The 12,757-nt window shown below is 46.6% G+C and overlaps 1 protein-coding gene across 5 annotated transcripts; it reads right to left on the reverse strand.

The window, feature by feature from the left end:
* Positions 1-487: 487 nt before the first annotated feature.
* Positions 488-12,743, reverse strand: LOC104912500 (ras-related protein Rab-3A-like). 5 transcript variants are annotated; one of them, XR_002118262.2, is made up of 2 exons: positions 12,529-12,743; positions 488-803 (listed from the first exon to the last, which is right to left on the reverse strand). XR_002118262.2 is itself a non-coding variant. In XM_019618764.2 (2 exons), the coding sequence occupies exons 1-2, from the start codon at positions 3,121-3,123 to the stop codon at positions 522-524; spliced, it is 342 nt and encodes a 113-aa protein (XP_019474309.1). In that variant the 5' UTR covers positions 3,124-3,615; the 3' UTR covers positions 488-521. The 5 variants fall into 5 exon arrangements, 1 of the variants encoding a protein (XP_019474309.1); XR_002118263.2 differs by lacking the exon at positions 12,529-12,743 and adding an exon at positions 2,917-3,056; XR_002118260.2 differs by lacking the exon at positions 12,529-12,743 and adding an exon at positions 1,648-2,797.
* Positions 12,744-12,757: the final 14 nt, after the last annotated feature.

Consider the following 12,757-nt stretch of genomic DNA (forward strand, 5'->3'; position numbering starts at 1 on the left):
TTTTAAACTGGGCCAGAAGGCTGTCATTCAACTCCAGCAAGGATCCATGAGCAGACGGCCCTCCAGCTCACCTGCACAAACTGTCTTCCCATTTGATTCACCAAGAAGCCATTTCTGTCAAGGCAGTTTGAAGCATACCTCTGAGGCAGAAAGGTCCCACTGCTTATTCAAAGGGTGTTAAAGTGACCGCAGAAGCTCTGTCTAGAGATCATTCACTCAGTGCTCACTGAATTTTTTTTAACCTACAAGTGCTCGCTCAAAAGGTTCTATGAAAAGCCTAATGATTTGCTTTGGGTTTTGCTTCAGTTTAATAATACAGCAACCCCTGACACTGAAGAGCATCAGCTTAAGACCAAATCAAGAGTCTTATCAGTCAACTGAAGCAGCAATACAAAGAGAACTTAAGAAGAGAAAGCTATGCTGCAGGAATAAAAGGAAAAAAAAAAGCCACACGAAACATATGAACAACAAAATCTATATTAATAACAACAACAGTCTAATCTCCAAGCAAGCTAGTTTTGTCATATCTTTACTGGGTTTAGTAATAAAATACTGTTGAAAATACTGGCACTTACCCAAATCTGCAGTTTCACCCGTTTATCATTCCTATAAACTGTTTTCACTTTGAAGTCAATTCCTACTGTGCTGACAAAGGCTGGCGTGAAAGTGTCATCAGCATATCTGAAGAGGAAGGATGTTTTACCCACACTGCTGTTGCCAATGATCAGGAGTTTGAACATGTAATCAAAATTCTGATCCGAGGTATCTTTCTGCCTGTATCTGGCATCTGTTACTGAAGCCATCTGGAAAAAAAAGGACAAACATTATAAAAAGACAGTTCAGTACCTGTTTTCTTTAATTGCATACCATATGTTTCTCTCTCTTTCTAATGACTTAAGTGCTACATCTACTAAAGAAAGAGCAACATACCTTGAAAACTTCTTTTAAATAATACCTGCAAATTTCTGCTATCTACTTGTAATTCTAAGATCTCCAGACCCAAAAAAAGACACCTGTTGCACTGCTCTGTATGTAGGAGACTAACAGATGGCTACTGCAGACTGTTCTGATAGTACTGGGGAAACAGCACTCTACTCCAGTGGCAGCTTGCCATCTCTGCTGCTCCCATAAATAAGTAGTGCAACAAGCACTAAAACCTGACATTGCATCCAGCTATGCTGTTCATGGAGCAGCAACTGAGGCAGGTGAAACTAAATAATTCTTTTTAAGACTGCTAGGGAAAAATCTCCATTTTTAGCTCATGCACACCATCATTGTTATTCTTACAAAAGTTCTACCCTCCATATTTACAGATTAAGAAAAATATATATATACATAAAACCTTGGCAACAGAAGAAGATGAAATATCAGTTGACAAAAGAAATTTTAGCTATCAGCCTCAAATCCATCCAAGAGCTACCTACTCTCAAGACAGCAATTAAACAGAGCATGATAAAATGCTGTAGGCAGTATTTCTAAAGGTAGATGATCCCTTTAGATCAGCAAAAGGGAGCAGAGAGTTGAGGGACATGAGAAAATACAAAGGAAAGATGCAGCCTTAGATTCCTCATCCTCTTGTAATCCTAAACTGGATTCAGAAACCAAAAAGTAATTGCAGTCTGAAACCTCAACACAGCATCAGCTCACCAAGCAACCCTGGGCTTCTCTATAGCTTCACAACTCCAACACTCAGCAAGAGAAGAAAAACCCCTGCCTTTTCACCTCTATTTGTACCATAGCAGAAGACACCAACGCAGACTGAACTACAGAGAGGAGAGGAAGGAAGTTTCACCCTGCAACATGCCACAGTTTTGATCACCGATGCTGTTTCAAAATCTACCCACTGTCAAGCAGATGAAGGTTTGGTTCCTTATAAGCAGTCAGGGCTTCCTGCAAACAGGGGCAGCAGTGGCTCAGATATGATAAGCAGCTGCTTGTCCACTTTCTTATCAAATCTCACTCACACATTGGATTTCACTTGCTGAAAAAAGTGTTTAATTTCCACTGTATTTAAAAAGCCTTAAACCCAAAACACTGTCCAAAAGCCAGGTTAAGCTGATATCCCAATTTATATTAAGTTTCCAGCAGAGGGGAAACAAATTGTTGAGCACGTTTTATTTAAGTTTAAACTGAGTTGGTTTTGCTTTTCTCTGCTTACACACCTGCAACATTCCCACAAAGAAAGGATCACACAGACCTTTCACAGGTTGTGTTTGTGAGGACAGCTCTGAAGAGCTCCAGCAGCAGCTTGATACCCAACAGCTGCACTGCATGCAGTCACATCTTCCCACAAACAGTTCTCTGCAGGATACAACCCAGCCCTGATACATACAGTTCTTAACTTCAGCTGTTAGTCAGTGCTTTGCAAATGCTCCAAAACAACCTAAGTACAAATTTTCTTCTCACCAGCGCATCAGAAAAGTGCTCTTCTATTCATCTCCTGTAGTTCCTAACACATCTCAGCATCCAGTTGACACACACACTCAGGTGCACACGTTCACTGCCTCAGCTCAAATCTTAGAAATCTCAGCTGCAGAAATTAGGAATCTAGATTAGTTAATTTGTGCCATCACTGAGCTGGAGAACAGTGCAAAGGTGTCTGAATAACTTATTTTTCTCATACGGAAGTATAATTCCACAAGTCCCATTGACAATGCACCTGCACTTGATAACAAACAAACAAACAAACAAATCTCCACTCCTCCATTTCAAGTCTCTGTGAATGGAAAAGTGAGATGCCTTCATTACTAAAAGCCTGGGTGATTTAAAGATTTAGATGTAGACAGTTTTCCACTCATCAGTGTCTTCTTCCTATCACCACCTTTACGGAAACCACCTGCAAACTCCACGCCATTCTTTTAAATGACACACTGCTGCTTCCATTACCCCCCTAGATTGCTCTAATCAAAAGCATACCTGGCTACAAATGCCACTCTCCAATCCCAGTTAAAAAAGCAATTATAGAAAGCGACCAGCTGGAGCAGCTTTGTTAGAAGCACAATGCAGAAAATAAGATCAGAGGATACTTGTAGAGGACGCAGCACAGTTGTCATAGAAGCACACCTCTTGCTGCCTGGCACCGGTGGCTGGGCTGTGCGTGAGACGCTGCAGGTTCTCTAACATCACAGGCAGCACTGGAGCACAAACATTTCAAAGAGAATTCCACCTCCTTGCTTGAATTTGACTTTTCCTTCCTCCTCCTCCTCTGATCACTGAAGTGAAACTGGAAGGACGGCAGTACTAATTCCTGATAGCACATCATTACTGAAGCTGCACTCAACAAGCATTTGAGCTGAAAGCCTTCAGAGGGCTGCCCCAGAATTTGTGCTCAAATCCTCAAGCCAGGTCTCCCAATTTCTTTCTCCTAATCCTCATCCCCACCTTCCTCTCACTCTCTTGTTGCTTCAGGCTTTCCCTTGTGAGGACTGCACAATGAGCTGGTTCAGAGAACAGGCAGATCCCAGCTGAAAATAATTCCTCCTTTATTTCTCCTGTTCTGCTGGGCTGTTTCTGAAGTTGATTCAGCTCCTGATGCAGCACAACTGGGGGAGCCAAGCAGAGGGCACTGAGCAGTGGGATGGCACTCACTAAGAGAAAGTTCGTCGAATCATTACGGTGCTAAAAGACCTCTAAGATCACCCAGTCCAACCCCAACCCAGCCCCCAAGCCCACTGACTGTGTCCCTCAGTGCCACGTTGCCCCAGCTGTGGAACAACTCCAGGAACAGTGCCCTCATGGGGCAGTCTGTACCACTGCATCACCACTCTTGCTGAGAAGGAATTTTTCCTGATATCCAACCTGAACCTCTCCTAATAAATTTAAGGCATCTCAGCCTCAAACTCATACACAAAATCTTAATCAAAGCTTATTAGCCACCAAAGAACACCCTTCTCAGTCAGTGTCTCTCTTGACTTTGGGAGGGTCTCCTTGCCTGCCCTCAGCCACCTCACTTAATAACAAAATAGGCTCACATCGATGGCACTTAAAACTACAGAGAAAGAAATATCTGAAATATTAACATGATCAATCTATATGCACTCTCTATATCACGCATGCCATGCAATTCTGACAGCCGCAGTGTCTTTTAATATTTGTTACTGCTTTATGTCTAAAGCCCAAACTGACATTTACCACAAATACTTTGTGTTATATACCAGTGGCAATTTAAAAACGACTGCTTAACTGTTTTGTCATCATCAAATCACCCTTTTTCCAGAGACATAACCTCCTTTTTCTTACTTCCATCTTACTGCTTCTGCACTCAAGATCAGCGAGCAAAGGAAAAAAGGCAGTACATAATTTAAAAGGACTAAGCAGTGTGGAACAAGAGGAGAGGCACAGTCACAAGCACAGCTGTAACTGTTTTGACTCCTGGCTATCCACAGTCAGTGAAACATGTGGAAGGAAGAGAAAAAGATCAGCAGCTACACTCACTTAAAAGCAAAAATAGTGAGGCTAAATAAAGGTAGAGGCAGAAAAAAGAATTACATAGTACCGAAGTCAACACTCTGTTGACTAGAGACAAATAGATGAGCAGTCTGCCAAGATTCACAGGAACGCAGTCAGGAGCTCTAAGAATGATACAAATGATGAGAGAAACCATGCTGTAAGGTACTTGGCAGGGAAGAAACAAAAAAGCAGCTATACCAGAAGGCTCCTTTGCCCCTTCTGATCAGAACTGAGCAGTAATCCACAGGAGACATTACTCACATGCAGCATAACCTCTTTTCAATAGACAATAATTTGTTTTTTTGTTTTTTTTTCACAAAAAGTGTTAGGAAGTATGTCTACATTAAAAATATTCCAGATCACAAGCTACACAGGTAAGTCTATTCTCTATTATAAAAACCTGTTCTTTTATGTGCTCTATTCTCTAGAAAAAAAAAAAAGTGTTGGATTTTTTTTTTTTCCTGTTTCAGGACTTAAACTAAATTCTGAATTAGATCTCTATCTACTAATGTAATTTTACAGCCAATACATGCTGTCCTAAGACGACAGCTCATAAAGGAAATAAGGCCATGACCTTAAGGCCAGGACTACAAGAGAGATTTATCAGAAGCAGAAAACACACTATGAGCAATTAACAAAACTCCTAAGTATGGCAAGCAAGCAATAGTTACCAATTTAGATCTATAATCCATGAGACAGATGGAGGCTGTGCTGTGAGTTATATGAAACAAGAGTGGTCACTGTTGAACCTGTGACGTAGAAGCAAAGGGATTATTACTATGTTTATGATAAAGATGGATAATGAGAATATTACGTAAGACACCAATGTGTAGATAGATTAGACTGCAAACACACTGCTGTATAAAGGTCTGAACTTCCTTCACTGGAAGTAGAAGGGAAAGCCCTGCAGCACACAAAGCAAAGACAAACGGTGTTTGAGTTAGTAACAGATACTGAGATAACAGTAGATAACTGAAGCTATCTATAAATTTTAAACAGAATTTATTAAAGAGAAGTCATCTAGGTTAATCTGAAGTTTAATTTCCTGAGATGCTCTAGAAGTGGATGCAAAACTTCGGACAGGAATTGTTACACCCTACTTCCCTGTTTGAAAGAAATAGAGCCACGGAGCACCTGAAATGCACCTGCATGTACTGTTCTGCACACAGCCTGGGTCAAAGTCTGCTGCACGATGATTACAACTGGACACGTAAATGCAACCCCCTTACGGCACATCTATGTAACAATACCTTCCTTAGAGCAATTGTTATTCCAGATTTAGACCAGAAAAGCTTTACAGAATTCAGTCCTCTTTCTCACACTTACTATGACCTGAAGGCCAATTTAATCTCTGATGCATTTCCTCTCCAGAAAACAAGGGCGAAGCCCGCTGTGCTACCTTGATTTACACTGCACTGCCTTGTGGAGTATGCTGGAACACCCAGGCAAACTCAGACTTTCTGAAAATAAGCTGCAGCCACCTATTCTAGGTAGCAATTTGGAACCACCAAGGACAAATCCTTTCTCATGACATACACAATTGATAATTGTCCCACTTGGCACACAAAGGGGCACCTTGCACTTGCCCAGACTGCTCCACATTTTGCTTGTTTCTGTTTCCCTGTGTTCTCACAGCCCTGTCCTCCGAAGCAGTTGTTCTCTGTAGCTGCCTCTGTCTCTCACCTCAGCACTGTCAATGGTTGCAAGGAACCTTTTTTTTGAAGCGTCATCCAAACAACTGAATTGCTAGATCTAGAATAAAAATAAGTCAAAAGCATAAACAGAAAGAAAATATATATTTTTTTTACTTACAGCAAAAACTAAAACTGATTTATTACTGAGTCCAGTAATCTTCACAATTAGATTTTTTGTAGTGGATTTAGTCTGGAATTTGCACACAGTTATTAAGTTGCATATATAATATGCATGACAACTCAAGAAGAATAACCTTTAAGCAAGGCAGTCTGTTCATTACTACCTGTTTAGATTTGAGCTTTAAAAAGTCTGTCAAGAATTTGCAGGATGTGGAGCAAAACTCAAAATTCAACCTGCGGCTGTTGTCCCTGTCCCATCAGCTCTCTGCATTCACAATTACAATATGCAAGGCAGCAGGCAGGGGCAGTTGTCAGACGGATTTCCTCGAGTCATGTGTTTCTCCATGTCTGGAACCATGCCTCTCCCATTTCCTGCGCAACATCCTCAATTTCAGGGCCAGGACAAAACTCTCAGGAAGAAGAAATCTGTTACTTTAGTTTTACAGTAGCAAAAAAAATGTAAGGAAATAGAAGTTCCCATGTTGTTTACTTTCCAGATTTACAGTTCTCCTTTGATTTCACCTGGGATAAACTGGTAATTGTGAAATACCTTTGAGTATTTCTCTACTGAATATACCAAGGCTGCACAATGAACTAAAACTACGCATGGCAACACACGAAGCAGATGCACAGCAACTCTGTTCCAGGACGTGTGGCATTCACTGCTGGTCCTTCTGCAGGGGGAGGGCTGGGAGTGGAGTAGTGCTGCATGGGAACACAGCTCCCTGCAGGGAGCTGTGACCTGGCTTCCAACTGTGCTGTTAATAAAGCAAGCTTGGCTACTTGGGATTCATAGGACTTGGAGCTACTGTCTGACCATAACCAGGCTCAGCATGCAAGAAATATTTACCAATCTTTGTACATCACCAGGTCTAAAACCTTTCACCTTTGCGTAAAAGCAAGTCCTGAATAAACCAGGTGACTGGAGACTGGTTTTGTCTTGTAGGAACCACCTACAAACCAGAATCACGAGGAGACTGGGCCAGCACTCCACAGCGCATGTGAAGTTCTGCTGTCTTCTATCCACACATCTGCAGCAGAGCATTTGCCATGAACAAATGAGTTACTTTGCTTTTTGTGCTCTGATGCCCACTGTGCTGTGATAAAGGAGGGTTGCTAAGTGGAATTATAGGTGCCTCTATACTTCCTAGGTTTTAACTAACTAGCACTCCCAAACATATAAGCCTGACAGTCAGTGTCAAAGACCAAAGAGTACCAAGAACGGAGCAATCGAAACACACATTCATCAAAGCTGACTCAGCACTGCAGAACTTCCCGGGGAACTACAGGCCAGTGAGCTTCACCTCTGTGCCTGGGAAGATCATGGAGCAGATCCTCCTAGAAGGTGATTTGAGACAGCCAGCATGGCTTCACCAAGGGCAGATCGTGCCTGACCAATCTGGTGGCCATCTGTGGTGGAGTGACGGCTTCGGTGTATAGGGGAAGGGCAATGGATGTCATCTACCTGGACTTCTGCAAGGCCTTTGACATGGTCCATCACCAATCCTTCTCTCTAAATTGGAGAGGTGTGGATTTGAAGGATGGACTGTTTGATGGATTAGGAATTAGCTGGCTAGATGCAGCCAAAGGGTTGTGATCAGTGTTTCTGTGTCAGGGTGAAGGTTGCTCACAAGCGGTGTCTCTCAGGGTTCAGCCTTGGGACTGGTGCTCTTCAACATCTTCATCAGCGACACAGATGATGGCATCGAGTGCACCCTCAGCAAGTTTGTGGATGACACCAAGCTGGGTGGTGCAGTCGATACATTGGAAGAAAGGGAAGCCATCCAGAGGGACCTGGACAGGCTGGAAAAGTGGGCCCATGAAATCCTAATGAGGTTCAATAAGGCCAAGTGCAGGGTCGGGGCAATCCCAGCTATTTATACAAACTGGGGGAAGATCTCCTTGAGAGCAATCCTGCGGAGAAGGACTTGGGGATCCTGGCAGACGAGAAGCCGAACATGAGCCAGCAGTGTGTGCTTGCAGCCTGGAAGGCCAATTGTGTTCTGGGCTGCATTAAAAAAGAGGTGATCAGCAGGGAGAGGGAGGTGATTGTCCCCCTCTACTCGGCTCTTGTGAGGCTCCATTTGCAGTACTGCGTCCAGGCCTGGGGTCCCCAGCACAGGAAGGACGTGGAGCTCTTGGAGCGGGTCCAGAGGAGGGCCACTAAGATGATCAGAGAGCTGGAGCACCTCTCCTACAAAGAAAGGTTGCTAGTGCTGGGCTTGATTAGCTTGGAAAAGAGAGGGCTCTGGGGAGATCTCATTGCAGCCTTCCAGTACTTGAAGGGAGCATATAGACAGGAAGGGGAATGGCTGTTTTTCAAGGTGGATAGTGAAAAGACAAGGAGGAATGGTTTTAAATTAAGACAGGGGAGGTTTAAGTTAGATATTAGGAGAAAGTTTTTCACACAGAGGGTGGTGACACACTGAAATAGGTTGCCCAGGAAGGTTGTGGATGCCCCATCCCTGGAGGCATCCAAGGCCAGGCTGGATGTGGCTCTGGGCAGCCTGGTCTAGTGGTTGGCAACCCTGCACATAGCAGGCGAGTTGAAACTAGACGATTGTTATAGTCCTTTTCAACCCAGGCCATTCTATGATTCTATGATGATACTATGAACTTGAAAGCCCAGTTTTGTGGACCAAAGCACAGCCTGAAAGAACAGCATGGGACATTTCTCTGCTCCATGGAAGGGTTACACCTGCAGACCTGCTCCCAGATGCCAGTGGGCTAGGGAGGACACAAGTCACCTACAGACTTCCCAGAGCATCCTGGAGAACTTCAGGAGATACTCAGTATACCTGAGAGCAAACCTGAGTGCTCTCAGAGCTCCTCAGTGTGTTCTATGGTGCCCTAGATCATCCCAGTGTGCCCTAGGAGGCCTCTCAGAACAGCCCAGTGTTCATGTCTACAGCATGCCAAAATGTTTCCAGAGCTTCTCTAAGTACTCTAAGGTGCCTTAAAGGCTAGCCAGCGTGCCTATTAGGACACAGGACCTCCCAGTGTACTCAAGGTCACTCTAGATTATCTCATGTGGAACATGGGCATCCTGTCAGGATGTGCTCTCTTCTTCTGGCTCATTGTGCATGTGCCTCCTCACAGTCATAGATGCTTTCTCCCAGCCCAGCTCCCTCCCTTCACCCCAGGCCCGTGCCCCCAAACCCGCACACAGCAGCTGTCTCTTGCAGCACCGCCTTTTGTGGTGCTCATACCCCAGGCCCCTTGGCACCAAAATGACACGTCCTCCAGTAAGTGTGCCTTTTATTCATCTCAAACCAGGTCGTAACCACTAGCAGTCTCCTTTCTCGGACAGTCTTCCATGGAAGCTCATGTGGGGAAGTCTCTGGACTCTCAGGACATGGTAGAGACATAACAGCACACCAGTGTGGTTAAAAGCTATTAGTCTACTTTATTGTTGAGCACAACTCTATTTATAAATGTTAGCAGAGCATTCTGCAAAAACACTCTTCGATTGTTCACACAGAAGCTTATCCAATCAGAGTCGTGAGACGTACTTTCTTCTTCTAAAGGTGTCCTTGGTTCTCATGCTGCTTATCTTGCTTCACAGCTGTTGCTCTGAACAGTTTTTTCTTACATTCCCACAAGCTCACACCATTTCTCCTGTTCTCTGGAAGTGAACAGGGGACGATCACAGTGAGAGGGAAAAAGGCTCATTTTACAGAGCATTATTTTTCAGGGCTTGGCTTCCTTTGGAGGTAGTTCACCCTCACAGGACTGCTCAGTGCAGCACATGGGGCTCACACCACCTCCAGCAGGCCTCGTGTTCCACAGTGGGCTTCCAGTGGGTGTCATCCTGCGAATGAGTGAGTCCTTGGGGAGAAGTACTGGACTCTGGGAGCCTGCTCTCCTTGAAAGCTTTCACGGACAAGGTCTTTGTGGTTCCCTCTCCCCACCAGCAGCCCCCTTTCCTCTGCAATGCATCTCAGTCATTCATCTGTTCCAGAGGTCTTTCTGCTTATCTCCAGAGACCACGAGCAATCCTCAGTAGGCACTGAATGAAGATAACTAACAACCCCCCCATAATGAACGAAGCTAATGACCCCTGGGCAATGTCGTCCCAGAGGTGGTCCAGGGGGTAGGGCAAGCTAAAGGACGTCTTCCCCATACCCAGGGGCTCCTGCTTCAGGCCCTCTGCACTGACAACTCTGCCGACCCTGTACCGGACCCATCTGGGGCAAGTGGACAGGCCAAGCCGACAGGGCCAGTTGGAAGCCTGGTGCTCAGTGTTGACAGGCTGCTGCTCCTGAGGAGGGACCATCTTGCTGATGCTCTTCCTGATCCTGATAGGGTACAATGAAGGGCCAGACCTCGAGGGCCCCTTGAAGGCCTCTTGTTCCGTGCCTTTGGTCTGCTGCTTTGGGACTTCTGCACTGACAGCTCTGCCGACCCTGTACCGGACCCATCTGGGGTCAGTGGACAGGCCAAGCCGACAGGGCCAGTTTGAAGCCTGGTGCTTAGTGTAGACAGGCTGCTGCTCCTGAGGAAGGACCATCTTGCTGACACTCTTCCAGATCCTGGTATGGTACGCTGAAAGGCCAGACCACCAGGGCCCCGTGAAGGCCTCCTGTTCCATGCCTTTGGTCTGCTGCTTTGGGACCTCTGCACTGACAACTCTGCCGACCCTGTACCGGACCCATCTGGGGTCAGTGGACAGGCCAAGCCGACAGGGCCAGTTTGAAGCCTGGTGCTTAGTGTAGACAGGCTGCTGCTCCTGAGGAAGGACCATCTTGCTGACACTCTTCCAGATCCTGGTATGGTACATTAAAAGGCCAGACCACCAAGGCCCCGTGAAGGCGTCCTGTTCCATGCCTTTGGTCTGCTGCTTTGGGTCCTCTGCACTGACAACTCTGCTGACCCTGTACCGGACCCATCTGGGGCAAGTGGACAGGCCAAGCCGGCAGGGCCAGTTGGAGGCCTGGTGCTGGGTGTCAGTGGACAGCTGCTTTTCAGGGAGGGCCAGGTTTTGCTCACTGTCAGAGTCCTGGCCATGAGAGCTGAAACGGCCAAGGCCATCTCTAAGAAATGAAACTAAGAACATAGCCAAACTCAGGGAGAGAGTGAGGTCGACTTTCATCCTGTTCTCTCCCAAGGAACAATCCAACACACAAAGTGGCTGCTACCTTGAGCGGAGCTCCAGAGGTAACCACCAGTACAGAGCGGCTGCCCTGCGTATCTGTGCTGCGGGAGGCTGCCAACGTGACTGTACAAAGACTGATGTCATGCCTGGCTCTATGATGTCACAAAGGAGACTACGGCAGAGCTGGGGAGGATGCAGTCATGTCGACTTGGAAGCCTGCTGCCACTACGGCTGTCCCCAGCACAGGACGGTCTCCCCAGCAGGATAGTGGGCCCGAACCCCTCATGTTTTGGGCATTACCCTGCACTTGTTAGCAAGAAGGAGCTGTGGCCAGAGCCACATCCAGGCTCCTTTCAGTGCTGGCTTTGTTAGGAGACATGATTCACCTCAAAAGCCTTTGGGGGCAGTGTGCAAAACCCACTTGAGAGGAAAGCCAGAAGCTGAACAGTTCACTAAGCACTGCAGAACTATGAGCCCCAGACACAAATCTGTGACCCAAAGCACAGCTGAAATGGCTGCCTTGGGATATTTCTCTGCTTCACAGAGCTCCTAGAGAACAGCTCCCAGGCACCAGTGTGCTGGAGAGGCCTGGGAAGACACACATCCCCTTCCTGCGGCTGGGACCAGCCAGTGCAAGGCAAAGCCCCAAAACACGCAGTGCTGCCACGCAGCTCTGTCATCTGCCCTTTTCGACCAGCATCAGATCGCAGGAAAAGCTCCTCGAAACACCAACATTATGGGATAATGACAACCAGCGTGCTCATGAACACTGTGTTTGCTGCTTTGCTACACCAGAGATGTAGTAAGAAACTGAGCTAGTAAAACCTAGAACCCACTATATTCTCTAATTGTGACTTGACAATGCATCCAATCTGAAATGAGAGCGGCACAATTCTGTCAGAATTGCAAGGAAGTTTGGGTTCAGAGGCCGGTGTGTGCTCCTGCCTCCTGACCTATCTTACAAACTCTCCCCATAGCACAGCCCTGGAGGCAGCGCTCAGTACCCAGGGCTCAGGAAACGCGCACCGTCACCACCAGGTGCAAATAACAGGAAAGAACAGCTTTGAGCTGCGTGCTCGCACTCGGCGGTACGCAGATGCAACTCTGCGAATGCCACCGCAGCCTCATAGCCGAAACACCGCCACAGCCCCATCGCATCGCGGTGCACACCTGTAGCACGGGGGACAGGACGGCTATGTGAGCCCAGAAGTGACCTCGCCGCTATGCAGCCGCAGCAGAGATCCGTCAGCACAAACACAGCGCTGCTCTCCGCGTCCCGCGCGCACCGCCGTCCCACGGACCACCCGAACGGCACTGCTCAGCTCCCGGCACCCTGAGCCGCCCCGAAGGACTCTGAGGAAGGGCGGGGCAAGGCGAGGCGAGACGCGGCGCTGCGGTG

Source organism: Meleagris gallopavo, chromosome 10 (assembly GCF_000146605.3).
Source record: "Meleagris gallopavo isolate NT-WF06-2002-E0010 breed Aviagen turkey brand Nicholas breeding stock chromosome 10, Turkey_5.1, whole genome shotgun sequence".
Lineage (NCBI taxonomy): Eukaryota > Metazoa > Chordata > Aves > Galliformes > Phasianidae > Meleagris > Meleagris gallopavo.